The sequence below is a fragment of the Danio rerio genome, chromosome 17 (genome assembly GCF_052040795.2).
Source record: "Danio rerio strain M-AB ecotype USA chromosome 17, GRCz13ab, whole genome shotgun sequence".
In the NCBI taxonomy this organism is placed as follows: Eukaryota; Metazoa; Chordata; class Actinopteri; order Cypriniformes; family Danionidae; genus Danio; species Danio rerio.
This window is the reverse complement of record NC_141037.1, coordinates 22,219,787-22,235,190: the sequence shown is the minus strand read 5'-3', so window position 1 is coordinate 22,235,190 and position 15,404 is coordinate 22,219,787. Positions and strand designations below refer to the sequence as shown.

Genomic DNA, 15,404 nt, shown 5'->3' with positions numbered 1-15,404 from the left:
AACAAAGTATTTAGCAATCAACATTTTTGGCTGCATTAACACTAGTGCTGACTGACAGCTGAAAATAAAAGAACGCCCTTTTCTCTATTCCTGTATTTAATGTGTTTGCAGGGTTTACATTTTTTAAAATTTATTTTGAGAAGTTGTTATACTTTAGTTTATGACAGAAATGTTCTTGTTTGGCTGTCTTCTTTTATTCTAGGCCTTTTTAATCCAGTAGGCATCGTAATGTAATGTCCATGGCGTGATTGTAATGTCCATGCGCCACAGCACCCGCGAGACCTATATGAGACGGGCCGAGAGAGAAGGAGATGGAAAAAAAAAGGAGGAAAGACAAGAGTAGACCGAGAAAGGGGAGAGAGGAAAAAGAAAAAAAAATATTGGGGTTCGGTTCTCCAGACACGCTGCCACTCGATCCTCCACCAGCTGAGAGATGCGACGACGTGCTGGGAGCCCTGTGGAGGAATCTATCCACCGTCCGTCTTCTGGCGTCCGGCGGCGGTTCTCCTGGCTGGCTGGCGGCGTCTCTGGTCTCCTGCTCCGCTCCCGCTTCGGTGGATGGATGCAGGCTCTGGCATCATGGCGGATCGCGGCGACTCCCCTGGGTTCTGTGGGATGGCTCCCTTCAGCACTTTCCCCTCCGGTGGTGAGCCCCGCGTCCCCTGCTCCTCCCCATGCTGGAAGACGGCAGCAGGCAGATCCTTTCCTCGCCAGCCTCAGGCCGCCCCGGCACTCTGGGCAGACGAACGGGTTTCTCCCCCACTCGGGTTAACACCCAAACACTCGCCCCCTCTCTCAGCGGCGAGGGCATCTGGACAACGCGCCCCTCCTTCTCCCGGGTTTCGGTACCACTGTAATAACGTTTACAGCCCTTTGTCCGCCGGGAAGAAGGAGGCGGAGAACCGACGCAGGTTTAAATTATTTATTAATAACAGTGACGGCAGCCTCACTCCGTTCCCACGGCTCTCGGCGTTTAATACCTTAACTTGCTTACCTGTTTCTTTTCTTAAGCTATTCTAGAGAAAAGCATAAAAAATGACCACTAAGTGTCAACTGTAGAGTGGGAGTTTGAAAAGTTTCAAAGCTACAAAACATTTGCTTCGACTGTTTCATTGTTTCATGAAGCCTCACTTTGCCCACCACTACAATAACTATATTTCTGTTCATTTGCGTGTCTACAAATCTTAACTCATTGGATTCACTTTGTAAATTACTGACACATTATATTTTTTTTCCACAATTTGTTTGTGTGTGTGCATGTGTGTGTGTCAGGCTCAGATACGTTTGTTGAAGTGGGTATGCCCAGAAGTCCATCCCACTCAGCCAATGGGAGTGAGCTGAAGCAGATGCTGGCCTCCTGCACAGTCTCGCCAGGGAAAAGACAAACGGTGGAACTTCTGCAGAGAACCAAGAACACGCTGCTTCAGTACGTTCAGTTACAAAATACTCCTCCTACATTATCGTTAGTCATTGATGTTTAACGAGGACTGTTTGTGTATGCAGTGTTGAGTGTGTGTTGGCCGATTCTGATGACAATCCAATGACTGATAAAAGAGCACCAGGAAGCGAGAGAGCTGCAGAAAGACGACTTGCACCACATATGCAGGTTTATATGCTCATGTGCAAACACTGTACTCACAACTCTGCACAGACTAAATCTCACTCACAATGTCTCTGTGTGAACATTTTTCAGGCTTTTGACTATGAGAAAAAGAAGCTGCTTGCAACTAAAGGTGGGAAAAGACTCTTGCATCTCTTTATCTGAATATGAGATCAGTGATTCAAGAATTTTACATGGTCTAAAATAGAAAAAAAAATTTAAAAAATTTTATATTCATGAAATATAGGTTTTAAATCATTTTAAACAGATCTAAAAAGGATAGGATTGATTTTAACTTTGTTTTTTAACACTGATTTTATTAGCTTTTAACATGGACAACAGAAATCAAACGTACAAAAATAATAATAATAAATAAAATAAAAAAACTATAAAAATAAAAAAAAATTACAAAGAAATAAATAAAAAATTGGCGTCACGATGGCGCAGTGGATAGCATGATCACCTCACAGCAAGAAGGCCGCTAATTTGAGCCCTGGCTTGGTCAGTTAGCATTTTTGTGTGGAGTTTGCATATTCTCCCCATGTTTGGGTGGGTTTCTTCCAGGTGCTCCGGTTTCCCCCACAGTCCAAAGACATGCGCTGTAGGTGAATAGTGTAAGCGAAATTGTCCATACTCCAATTGTCCATATATATATGTATATATATGTGTGTGTGTGTGTGTGTGTGTGTGTGTGTGTGTGTGTGTGTGTGTGTGTGTGTGTATATACATATATATATAAATAACTGTATGTCAATAGCAGGTGATATAAATTATAAAATTATACAGAGATAAGATTTGTATCAGCTTCCTTCAGGAATCCTACAAAGGGATCCTAAATTTTAAAAAACTTTTCAGATTTTATCTTGACTATATAAGTCATAATAAAATCTCTTTAATTTAGCAATTTCCGTGTAACACTACCTAAAATACTTTAAAATAAACCTACATTCCTTTATAATGTTATTTTTTACTGTGGTGTAGTGGTTCTTTTAACCACTGGTACAAAGATAATTGTCTGTATTATGACTACAAATCAAACTAACACTGTGGTATAGGCAAGGGTGTAACTTTGATTTTAGGGAGGGGGGAGAGCGCAAAGTAAGGAACAATGTACTGATTAAACTAACTTTAATTTTAAACTAAAAAACACTACAAAAAATGTAAAAATATAATGTAAAAAATTATTTTAAGAACTCAATGTGCTGAATCACTATTTTTGAAATGTCAACAAAAAAAATAATATTTAGGTGAAATGTATGAATAGGTTGATTATTATTTTATTGATTCCTTTATTAATTAGCCCTTTCCTGGAGCTAAGTATTGGTACAACACAAATTCTTAAACATAAGACTAACATTAACAGGTGTTGACAGATTCTGTCTGACAGAAAATATGATTATTCTGACTTCAGCTAATATACTCAACTGCAATACCTGATCATTAGAACTTTCACCGAGTTATTTTTAAGAGCATGAACACAACCTCGTCAGACATGGACTTGCAAATTAACATGCAGTCACTTTTTGTCTCCGTCCTTCATGACAAAAAAGTTGGGGAGGATAAGGGGACAAAAATGGGAATTTAAAAAGTTGGGGGTTGAAAACCTGTCCCCCCGCCTCCAGTGGAAATTACAGCCCTGGGTATACAGTATATGTCTATTTTATTACTTTTTATATTTCCCAAATTAAATTTAATAGAGTAAGGAATTTTATTCAGTGTTTTCTATAATATTTTTTTTTCTGGAGAAAATCTTACTTGTTTTATTTTTTCATAAAACATTTTAAGGTCAAAATTATTAGCCCTCTTAAGAAATTTCTTTGTACAGAACAAACCACTGTTATAGAATAACTTGGCTAATTATCCTAACTAACCTAGCCTAGTTAATCTAATTAGCCTTTAAATTGCACTCAAAGCTGCACAATAGTGTCTTGAAAAATAGTGTCTTGAAAAATTGCTTATTAGAAATGTTATTAAAACTATTATGTTTAGAATCGTGTTGAAAAAAACTTTAGAAGTATACAGGGGGATAATAATTTAGGAGGGCTTATAATTCTGACTTCATCTGTAGCTCTCATATGTCTTTAATTGGTCTTAAAAAGTCTTGAGCAATTTGACATGGAGAAACCTGTAAAAAAAACATGTTTCAGTGTTAAGCACTTGTGCACTTTTTATTAGCTATGCTGAAGAAGCCAGTTGTGACGGAGATTCGGACCCCCACAAACACCTGGAGTGGGCTGGGCTTTTCTAAATCAATGCCAGCAGAGAGCATAAAAGAGCTGCGCAGGGCACATCATGTGCCATACAAACCCAGCATGGGCACAACTTATGAGGTACAAACTTACTGGTGCACAGTCACATGAGAAAATGACGACACATAAAAAAGAAAATAAATCTCTCAAAAAATCATTTTTTGTTTGTTTGTTTTTCAGGACTCTCATCTATCTATGTCCCACTCTGGGATTCAGGAAGGTTTGATTAATGACACCAAATCTGATAATTGGGGTGATTTGAATGGGAATGTCAATATCAATGGAAATGGACCATCAGGAAATTCAGAATTTTCCCAGACTGTCAGCAGCACGAAGAGAATAAAGAACAAATCTCGTAAGACTATAGAGATTTATTCTAAACTGTAAGCAAGAAATGAGTGATTATTTCTGCCTTTATCTTTATGTGTGTATGTGTTTGGGTCAGTAGGTGAGCAGTATCTCAGCAGCAGTAATTATATGGACAGTATCTCATTGACTGGCAGTAATGGCATCTCTCTGAGCTCCTCTCTCAAAGGAACAGATCTGCCAGAGTTGTTCAGCAAACTCGGCCTCGGCAAATACACAGACATCTTCCAGCAACAGGAGGTAATACAATTCACTTCTGAGGATTGAGTCAAGTTTTGCATTTTACAAACTGTTATAATAATGTTTGCAATGCCAAAAAAAATTTTGTTTGGCAAAAATGATCATTCAAAAGTTGTCATATTTTAGTAAAATAATATATATATATATATATATATATATATATATATATATAACAAATATATTTAGGTATGACTAATATTAATATATTGTCATATTAGTGCCAATAAATATATAATTAAATATTATTTTACTAATATTATTTCAAGCCTTTATTACGATTTTATTTCCAAAAGTTATAATTGAAGGGAGTCTTGATAGTAAACTAATGTGGTTTTGTTAATATTTGTCTTTTGTTGTTTAATCATTTATTAATATGCATGTGTTTCTGCATTGTTTTCTAATAGATTGATCTGCAAACATTCATTACCTTAACGGATCCAGACCTGAAGGAACTGGGAATCACCACATTTGGTGCTCGCAGGAAAATGTTATTGGCGATCTCAGGTCAGTTAAGTCTGTGTGTTCGTATCTAAGCTATGAATCAATAGGGAAAGATCATAAACCAAAATAAAGCAAACAAAATAGGTGTTTTCTTCCAGTATGAGCTTGATAAACAACAGCATTATTTTCTCTCTGTTTGTTAAATGTTGTACAGTATGTATATTTCTCGGTTTCTCTGGATGTGCTGAATTTAATTGGTATATGTTTGAGTAAAATAGTTGTGTTATAAAGGCTTGATGATAACATTTCTTTCACATTTCAAAACATTTGCTTAAAATAATAATTGCTTTTATTTGCTGTGATTTAAAATCAGGGTTATTCCACCAAATATTGATTACTGAACTCTTCTGAAGTTAAAACATTGGTATTGGTAGTATTTTTAAATTACTTTTTTTTTATTTGGAAGAAAACACATTAATAGTTCACAGAATGTATATACACAACTTTTATTGTGCTGTGAGATGCTTCAAATGCATTTATTTATTTATAGTTTTGAGGTGTCACAGATTAAAAAAGAATACAACTGAAATCAATTTATAAAATGTGGATGAAATTGAAACCCTATGTCAATTTTTACTACATACAGTAGTTACTTAGAATGTTGAGAGTTGTTATAGAGTTAGGATTCTGCCTTAAAGTTCCAATATAATTATAATTAAATAATGAGCAAATATTTAAATAAATGTCTGTTTTCTTAAATCTGATAAGATTTCCAGTTTAAAGATGTTAGAACACCTACCTATTATTTTATCATAATTGACCAATGGTAGTTTAATGGGCCATTCACACAGAACACTCTTAGGCCTCGTTTACACTAATGCGTTTTAGTTTGAAAACGCATAAGTTTTGCTACGGTTACGCCAACCGTCCACACTACGCCGGAGTTCTCGAGCGCCGAAAACGGAGCGTTTCGAAAACGCTGGAGAGGCCGTTTTCATTTTGAAACGCTGCAGCTCCGTCTCAGTGTGGATGATGGAAAACGGAGACATCTGAAAACGGAGGCGGGGCTGCAGACGTTCGCCTCTCTGATTGGGGCTTTTCCTGAATATTAAGTAGCCTAACACACAGTTCAGTCCTGAATCTTCTCCGTGTAAGTTCAGACTTCGCAAGTTTGATCAAGGCTGCAGTCTCTTCTTCTCAGTTTGATATGGAAAAGCAGACTATACCGAGGACACGGGTAAATCTTCAAAGGGAACAGTGTACTTTATAACTTCATTCACATCACCCTGGCTTCGTTGTTTCACTTTCTCAATAATAAAATGTAAACATGATTTAAGGAACTGCCTATTTTCATTTTAATATTAGCAACTTAGACAGCAGACATGTTGAGGCGCCGTGCTGTATAAGATGAGCGTCATCTTCACTGTCTGGATATTTATAACAAAACGAAGCCGATAACAACTGCCTCCTTTCAATTTCAGTGAAAATACGAAACATCCCCTCTCTTTTGCTGAGTATCAGTTTTAAGAATCGATAATGGCCATTTTAAAAGTATAACATACAATAAGTTTATACATTATAGGAAATAAAGGCAAGCGATAAGTCAATATACAGAATGTACGTGGTTACATTAATCATTAACTTATCTTTGCGCTCAGCCAAAACACGTTACCTGAGAACAAGTAATAGATTCCAATGCCCAAAGTCAGGGAATATGTCGTTAGATAAAGACAACAAGATGATGAAATATCCCGTTTAATAAATATAGTGAGATTAGATCCAGCGGGAGATGCTTGATGAGAAGTCCGACTAGCAGAGCTCTCATCTGGGTACATGGGCTGCAGCGCTTGCCCGAGAGCGTCTGTGTGGTCACGTGATGTGCGTTTTCAGCGTTTTGGTGTGGACGGAGAGCAGTTCAGAAACGCTGGGTAAAACGCGAGTGTGGACGCGGATCGTTTTCATTCTAAAACGCCGTTTTAAAACTAAAACGTACTAGTGTAAACGGGGCCTTAGTGTCTTAAAATGTAAGATGTAGCACTCAGAAAATTGTAAAAATCTACAAAAACTACTGACAGCACCACCTCTGTCATGTTAACGTCAAGTAAAACCGTTGTCATGCCAACTTGGTACTGTAAACAAGGAGTAGAGTCTCCAAATAGATCTGATTGGTCCTCTGCTTTGGATCTGACATCGATGAGTGGCGATGCATGTAAAAGTTAAAATTCCTGACATGCCATCTTTAAAATATGGTGCGAGGTGCTCCCAAAGATACAAGAATAGTCTCACACATCCATCAAGCGGTGGTAAAATACAAAACAATGTAAAAGTAGTGCATTGGAATAGAAAAATGTGCTCTGTGTGAATGGGCCCTAAGGCGGAAGGCAAACATATCAGAAAAATTCACTTCGACAAGATGTTTTGAACTGCTAACTAGGGGAGTATCGATCTGGGTTGATCCGTGATTTGTACCGATCACAACTAACGGTTTAGAACACACTAGACCCGTGGATTAATATTTTTTTTTACACGTTTTAATCCTAAATTTGTAGCAATCAGAGAGAGATCACCTCTTGCGTCATTCAAATCACATGTATGAAAGCATTTAGGCTTTCCTAAGTTGTGGTAGGTTATTCAGGATGTGGTGGGTTTTTTAAGTTAAGGGTGTTTTCAGTCACTACTTGTTTAGCCTGCATTAATGCATTCAGTGTAAGCTGCACGATTATTCATGAAAAGATCATAATCTCAGCTCCCACTCAACATGAATAATAGATGATGGTAATTTGCATATATTTAATAATTCTTTCAATCGCTGCAAATCTGTGTTTGAAAAACGCAAAAATCAAGAAAGAGATTGATTCTTTAGTCTTTTGAGTTAGTTATGAAGTTACAAACAGTCAATTAACACAGTCAAGAAGTGCTGGGAGAACAGTTTATAATTAGATAAAACCACTAATGTTTATGGTAAAGATTAAAATCACCATTATTTGCTCAAATTAAAGTTTTAGGCAACAATTACATTATTTAACCAAAAAGTGTCGACAATCAGCCATCAAAAATATGCCACTGAATAATTCTTCACAAATGATCCATCTAGCAATGAAACATGACGTTTTATGAGTGAATAACACCACATTTATCATCAGCAACAGTAATAGCAACAGTACATTTTTCACAGTACTGAATATTTTACTATTTATTTTATTTAAACGATTATTTCTCCATTTTATTTTTAATTTAATTACAGGCTCTAAGTTCTGTTTGCTAAAACCAAAAGTCTCTTGCAGTAATGTTTTTGTAATAAATGGAAAGTAAATGACATTGTCACCCCTTTTTGGTCCGATCCATGACTAAAAAAAACATAATGTGATCCGAACCATGAGATTTGTGATCCGTTACACCACTAGCGCCAAAGAGCGTAGAATCGCTGAGAGGCGACACTCTAATGCAATTTGGTAAGCAGCCACTAGATGGCACGGCGGCCATTTTGGAATGAAAACTCCAAGAGAACAACAGCATATTATAAGTCTGTAAAATAAACTATTAAAAGTGCTGATGATTATGATAGTAAGTGTTGTGTTGTCGTCTTTCAGGTTGTATCTCAGCATTGTTGTATCTCAGCGTTAATGCGCTTTCACTCCAAAATGGCAGAATCCGAGGCTGTGGCTAGGCGTTGCTGTTGTAATGGAACGTTCTATTGATTGTCGCCTCTTGGTCATTCTAAGCTCTTTGCTAGCACTAACACACTTCAAACTAACTTCTTGTTTTTGTTTGACATCAAACCAGTTCATTTCTTGAATTTTACATATATTTCAGGGCCTTTAGACTCAAGGAGATCAGTTTTAGAAACAAAGATCAAATGTTTACTTAAAGGTTTACTGATTATATATTAAATGTCTCCTCAGAGCTGAATAAGAGCAGGAGGAAGCTCTTTGACACCGCCAACATTCGCTCCTCTTTCCTAGAAGGTGGTGCCAGCGGTCGACTGACACGTCACTTCCACTCAGACATGGCGAGTGTCAGCGGTCGCTGGTGATCGAGGACCTCAAACCACTTCATACTGGACTCATGCTACATATAGAAAGCCAAAAAGCAACAGAAATTCTCTCAGGAGTTATTTAAGTTGCTTTTTGACTTTGTTAAATATACATAAAAGGGAATTAGTTCCACGTTCTTAGGAGAATGTGCCATTAATATTGTCTTGCATTTACTCTGGGGTAAACAGGCAAAGCACAGAGTTTAAAAAATCTAACCATACTGTTGACAAGTGCGCTTCAGTATTGGTGTCTAGCACTTTAATCCGTAAACTCTGCTGTTTTTGCCGGTATGAAAGGTAATTTGTAACGTCGGTCCAATGTCAAAAGCCAAACGTGCACTTATTTAGCAGGTTATTTCCGGATCCCACATAAAGATCATCTGTTGGTGATCACAACGATGCTTATGTTGTTTACCAGACTGTTGTATTCATGTTCAGTGTTTTATTACTCTTTGGTCATTGTGGTAATGTTGTATTTTAAATACAGTTTATTTTATAGTTTCATTATGATTTCATATTTTTATGTTAATCTTTTTTTTAAGGCATTATCAGTTTACTTCAATTTCCTTTGGATTATTTTAATTTTTTGCCTGTTTTGTTTACTGTTGAGTCTGTGGTCTGAAAGGGTCATCTCAAAAAAAGATGTCAATAATATTTTGTGGTGTAAATGAAGTTTAGTGCCTAGAGTCATTTGGAATATTTGCCATAAAATTCCAGTGATTTGTTTAGGACAATCAGTTCTTGCATTTTACTTGTAGCACAGATATAAAATGCAAGCTGCTTTAGGTACTTTTCAACAGTAAGCGTTTCATATTGACATGAATAATGGATTATTATTATTTTTGTATGTGCGAAATGTGTTACGTGTCAAGCAGGGGAGTATAATCTGTGTGTATAAATGTGTTTGTATGTAGCTTTACTCAGCTCTTAGCCATAAAGTAACCTCAAGGGCTAATTTTGCTAAATGTATGATATTTCACATGCTTGTCCTTGACCAGAAATTCATCATCTAATTCTTTTTTCCTATTTGTTAAATTGAGTCGTTTCATTTTTTCCCAACAAGCAAATGTATCATGTATATCACTTGAAGTTTTCAGAGTAAATCAGTGTTACCTGGTCTTAAATTTGTTTACATTTCCATTAGGTTTATAGAGGGTTCATGGTACAGCCTACAGAGAATGTATCATGCATAAAAAGAGCTGTCTAAAAACATGTACTATGGTTAAATATTCCACACTCTCAGAAATAAAGGTATGCAAACTGTCTCTGGGGTGGTACCTTTTCAAAAGGTACAAATTTGTACTGTTACACTTTACCTCCTTTCTAGGGGTTCGGAGAAAAAGGTAGCACACACAAAAAAAAATTAATTTGGATAAATAAATAAAAAAGGTCCATATTAATACCTCAAGGGTACATATTAGTACCTAAAAAGTACAAAAGTGTTCCTCTTAAAATTTGCAGGTACTAATATATACTTTTGACATACTAATATGGGCCCTTTAAGTACAAATGTGTACCTTTTGAAAAGGTACCACCCCAGTGACAGCTCGCATACCTGAGAGTGCAACATAAGAAGCCATGCTCATCTCTTTTAAATGCTTGTGAGGTTTGTTTTTGTTTTGTGGAAGGAAAATAATGATGGTCTCTGAAATATTGCACAGAAAGCTTGTGGTACTCTTGTATTATTGCTCAGTCTCAGTGATATTATTAATTGCTTGATTGTAGGTCCGAAGTGAAAATCTCATAAGATTTATGTGCAAATTATGGACTTGAAGAGATTAAATTCCTTTACCGTTGAGGAACTGATGTTGTATATTGTTATTGAGCAGGGTTTGTGATCTAGATTCATATGCTTCATGCATCTGACAAATCGTGGATGTTCATTTAGTTATTTGCCACTTTCACCTGAAATAACTTCACTGTTTTAACAGTGTCATACTTTTTTCTTTTTCTTTTCTGTATTTCTTCTGAGGGAACAACTGTGTTGTTCTGTTTATTGGATGTGCTACCTTTCTCCTTGAGTGGAACATTATGGGAGAATGTTTTCTTTCTTTTTTTCTCCCTGGATGGGGCACTGGCATTTGTATCACATTTAGGTCTTTGACAAAGGGAACAATGTTCATGTTTTTGCCTTGTAAGAATGTTCTGTAAATCCAAATCTGTGTCTCCTGAAGTAGACCAGAAGCCATTTGCTGCCTGTGATTGGGAGAGTTTTTCCTCTCTGAAAGTAACAGAAAAAAGAATTTAAAGAACAAAAAACTGAAATGTTCACCACACTTCTGTGGTTTTGTTCTTGAAAATAAAAATGTTACAAGCCAAACTGAATTTGCCTTATATTGTATTAAAGACCCATAGCAGTTCAAAATGAGAAACAATGTCTTTTTGTTCACAATAAAATCAAGGAAAGCTAGTGAAAGAGTTGTAAATATATGCATATACTGATTTTTTTTTCGTAACACTTTATAATAACTACACACTAGGAATTATCTATTAAGCATTCGCAAATAGTGAATTTATTATCTGTTAAGCATTAAGTCTGCATTACATTAATAAGCAGTTTATAAATACAGATACAAACGCCGTATTCTTGACTTATCAGAATACAGCAACCTTCTTGCTGTGAGGCAACAGCACTACTGCGCCTGCCTACTGTCGCCCCATAAACATTTATATATGTAAATATTTAGGCATATAGCAGAGGACTATTTATGCTTTATAAATCTCTTTTAAATGACAAATAAAAGCTCTGTATCAAATGAACAAACATTTGCAATCTTATCTAAAAACTAAGATTACTGCAAACATTAAACATCGTTGAATAAAAGGAGTGTCAAAATACAATTAGCAGTAAACACAATTAAATAAAATTGGAAAAAAAAGAATATATTAATTTAATTATAGATTATGATTTAGCGGCATTTAAACTGCACAATCATTTTAACATAAAATTGCAAAGATTTGTTTTTCATTTGATATAGTTTTATTTGTGTATCTTCAAATGTAGAGAAATGAATAAAGTTGTTTATTTGATTTTTTTTCCCTGTTTAGAATATAACTGAGCCTTTAATTGTCATTTATAAGGGATCTATGAATCATTTATTAAGCATTAGCAAATAGTGAATTCATTATCTGTTAAGCCTTAACTTTACATTAACAAACATTAGTAAGCCGTTTATTAATAAAAATGCTGTATTCTTGACTTATAAATGTGCTTATTAATTGTGTTTTCACACTTTGTTAAAGATTTTTTTTTATTAATTATTGCATTATTTACAAATTAGTTATTTAAGTATAGTTGGTGCTAATGTAAGATCATTTAGAATGCGTGAGTTAATGATTAATAAACTATTCAAATTAACATTCTTTTTGTTCAGGCATGTAGGAATATTTCATTTGTATGTTAATAAATGCTTAACATTATTTTTATTAACTTAATAAATAAGCATGTTCGCCTCACAACAAGAAGGTCGCTGGTTCGAGCCTCGGCTCAGTTGGCGTTTCTGTGTGGAGTTTGCATGTTCTCCCTGTGTTCGCGTGGGTTTCCTCCGGGTGCTCCGGTTTCCCCTACAGTCCAAAGACATGCAGTACAGGTGAATTGGGTTGGCTAAATTGTCCGTAGTGTATGAGTGTGTGTCTGTGAATGAGTGTTTGTGGATGTTTCCCAGAGATGGGTTGCGGCTGGAAGGGCATCCGCTGCATAAAAACTTGCTGGATAAGTTGGCGGTTCATTCTGCTGTGGCGACCCCGGATTAATAAAGGGACTAAGCCGACAAGAAAATGAATGAATGAACTTAATAAATAAAAGTCAACTTCATCCAGCTTTGTGATCTAAAGTGAGGAATATTTATGCTTTATAAATCCCTAATAAATGCCAATTAAAGGCTCAGTTAAATTCTAAACAGGAAAAAATAAAATAAACACCTTTATTCATTTCTATTTATTTGAAGATACACAAATGAAACTGTATCAAATGAAAAAGAACTCTGTGCAATCTCAACTAAAATAAAATTTACTATACAGTTTAAACATCGCTAAAACCATTGACATGTTGTGTCATAATTATATAATTAATGTATTAAATAATTATAATTTAGCCCAAATAAATAATTTCCTACCACTTAATAATAAAAAAAAGTAAATCCAAGGAATCATTTTTAAATAATTTATTTCAGTACTGTCTGTTGAATACAGATGAAAGGAAGCACACTGGCCAAGCTGAGACTGTACGAGCACATTTAGTCTTGATGATAATCACAATCTGCAGTGGCACTGAACACTCAGAAAATCACTATCTGCTTCACATATCACAAAGGACACAGACCGGCACTTCTCTTTTGAAAGTAATAGCAAAGACATGGGTAATTATGTGTGATTTTATGGTGTGTTTTGCATATTAATGTACATCTGCTTCTAAATAGGGAAACTGAACCGTGTGTGTGAGTGAAAGAGAGAAGGAGAGAGACCAAGAAGGGTGAAGCTGTCAGCATCATGTGAAAGAGTGCAATGAGAAAATAAATCTGTGAGTAATTAATGAGCAACAAAGCTTTGAACCTCTTGGCTTTACTATAAAATAAACTCATTTAATGCTATGGGACATAAACCAACCTCTGCTATTGAAACTACTGACGGAAAGTAAAATGAATAAGGGAGATGCCTGAAATATCTGTGCTATCCATATATATTCCTATGGATTTGTATTTATGAAAAGAAATGCGCGTTACCTCCTATTTTAACCACAAAAATTAGGCAAATGCGAGCGTATTGTTTTATTCAAGATATTTAGATTTACAAGAATGTAGGGGGCGCCATTTGTCTTATTTACTGCCTTACTTCGTTATAAAAACAAAATGAAACATTTACATTAAATCACATAACATGCCAGGGATCAAAACAGAAGTGTATGTTTTAAACAGATTCGCAGTTTTTACAGCTTTCTTGTTAGTACATTCAGAAATCAAAGACATGTAAAGATTTAGATCTTCAAGAAAGATCTGAAAGAGAGGTTTACGCGTGTATAAAATATCTGGCCAAAAATATAACATAAAGACTAAATAAATTAAAAAAAACATCTGGATGTTCATTCTGATGGTTATATCCTAAAATAACATTTTCATAATTTTAACATAACATCAGGAATTATACCACTAAATATACCTAATACATTTTTCTAAAAATTTTTGGTATGCTTACAACTCCAAAAAAGGTGAGACAGATCTTCAGTTTAATGATGGCAGAAGGAGCAATTTACATTTATTGCGACTTCCTGATGCCTCCTATAAGTCGCTCGAGAGGCAGTGAGGGTCCTTTATATTTGTGACGCGCTGGTGGCTTTAGACAGAGACACTGAGCCCAAGATGTTATATGGAAAACTTTATGTAACTTGAAGCATGAAAAAACAATACAGCAATTTGTGTCTTTGAATACCTTGTATGGTGCCGATTATTGCGTTGGTGTGATGATTGTTGCATGTGCCGTTGTGATACAGTTTTGCGTTGCTTGGTTTGCGCTGCTGTTTGCGTTGCTGTTTGCGTGGCTGTTTGCGGTCAACAAAAAATACGGCTACCCCACTCTCCTTCTCTCCTCATCACCTGTGTGATTGTGCACGCACTTTATGTTCGAGCAGGTGCCAATTATGCCCACGTGACCAAAACATAAAACGTCACTGTGAAACCCAAACCAATCAGTATACAAATAAACATTATAATTAAATGAAAAGTAATATGGCTCCTATACACCAGCCCCTAATTATTAGATCACCACATAATAATTATCCAAAATTACAGATAGGAGACATAAATCAAACACACAAAAGTTCAACTGTAAAGTCCAACAGTAAAATGTCCATACTTTTCTTCTTTGTGTCCTAATGGCAAAATCCACAAAAAAAGCAAAAAAAATAATCCACAAAAGGAATTATCAAAAAAAAAGAAAATAATTTAACTGTAGTTCATATTTAATCAAACTCAGCCTCCTGCAGCAAGCAGACCTTGGTAATAGGTCTTTCCAAACAGCTGGTTTTTGTTTTAATCCGTACTTGACGGACAAATCCTCTTCGGTCTGGGAAGGTTTGGATCACTCGACCTGTTGGCCAAGAATTTCTAGGAGCTGTGCTGTCCATAATGATCACAAGATCTCCCACAACGAGGTTCCTCTTAACTCCAATCCATCTCTGACGCTCCTGTAGCTGAGGTAAGTATTCCTTAACCCATCTCTTCCAGAAAAGATCGGACATGTATTGTACCTGTTTCCACCTCCTAAGTGCATACATGTCTGTCGGTTGGAACAACCCTGGGGGTAATGATGGTGAAGTCTTTAACTGCAACAAGTGGTTTGGAGTTAGTGCTTCCAGGTCATTTGGATCCATGGAAGCCTTGGTGATTGGACGGCTGTTGATGATGGCTTCAATCTCACAGAGCACTGTGTGAAGACCTTCTTCATCCAGGTTTTGCACCTTAAACATTGAATTAAGGACTTT

General features: G+C 36.0%; 2 protein-coding genes across 22 annotated transcripts in view; one reads left to right on the top strand and one right to left on the bottom strand.

Moving 5' to 3' along the window:
* Positions 1 to 11,249, top strand: part of bicc1a (BicC family RNA binding protein 1a) — a 66,097-nt gene extending 54,848 nt beyond the window's left edge. For 2 of the 21 annotated variants that reach the window (XM_087290340.1, XM_087290343.1), the window contains 8 exons: positions 1,273 to 1,426; positions 1,504 to 1,606; positions 1,694 to 1,733; positions 3,776 to 3,930; positions 4,030 to 4,204; positions 4,295 to 4,455; positions 4,860 to 4,959; positions 8,799 to 11,249. In XM_087290340.1, the coding sequence (XP_087146466.1) occupies positions 1,273 to 1,426; positions 1,504 to 1,606; positions 1,694 to 1,733; positions 3,776 to 3,930; positions 4,030 to 4,204; positions 4,295 to 4,455; positions 4,860 to 4,959; positions 8,799 to 8,929 (1,019 nt within the window). In that variant the 3' untranslated portion in view covers positions 8,930 to 11,249. Of the gene's footprint in view, positions 1 to 202; positions 1,427 to 1,503; positions 1,734 to 3,775; positions 3,931 to 4,029; positions 4,205 to 4,294; positions 4,456 to 4,859; positions 4,960 to 8,798 lie in introns of those variants that run through there. The other 19 variants (XR_015513324.1, XR_015513322.1, XR_015513323.1 and 16 more) reach the window with 19 other exon arrangements.
* Positions 1 to 15,404, bottom strand: part of LOC141378555 (uncharacterized) — an 876,076-nt gene that overhangs the window by 456,942 nt on the left and 403,730 nt on the right. The gene's annotated exons all lie outside the window — the stretch shown is intronic.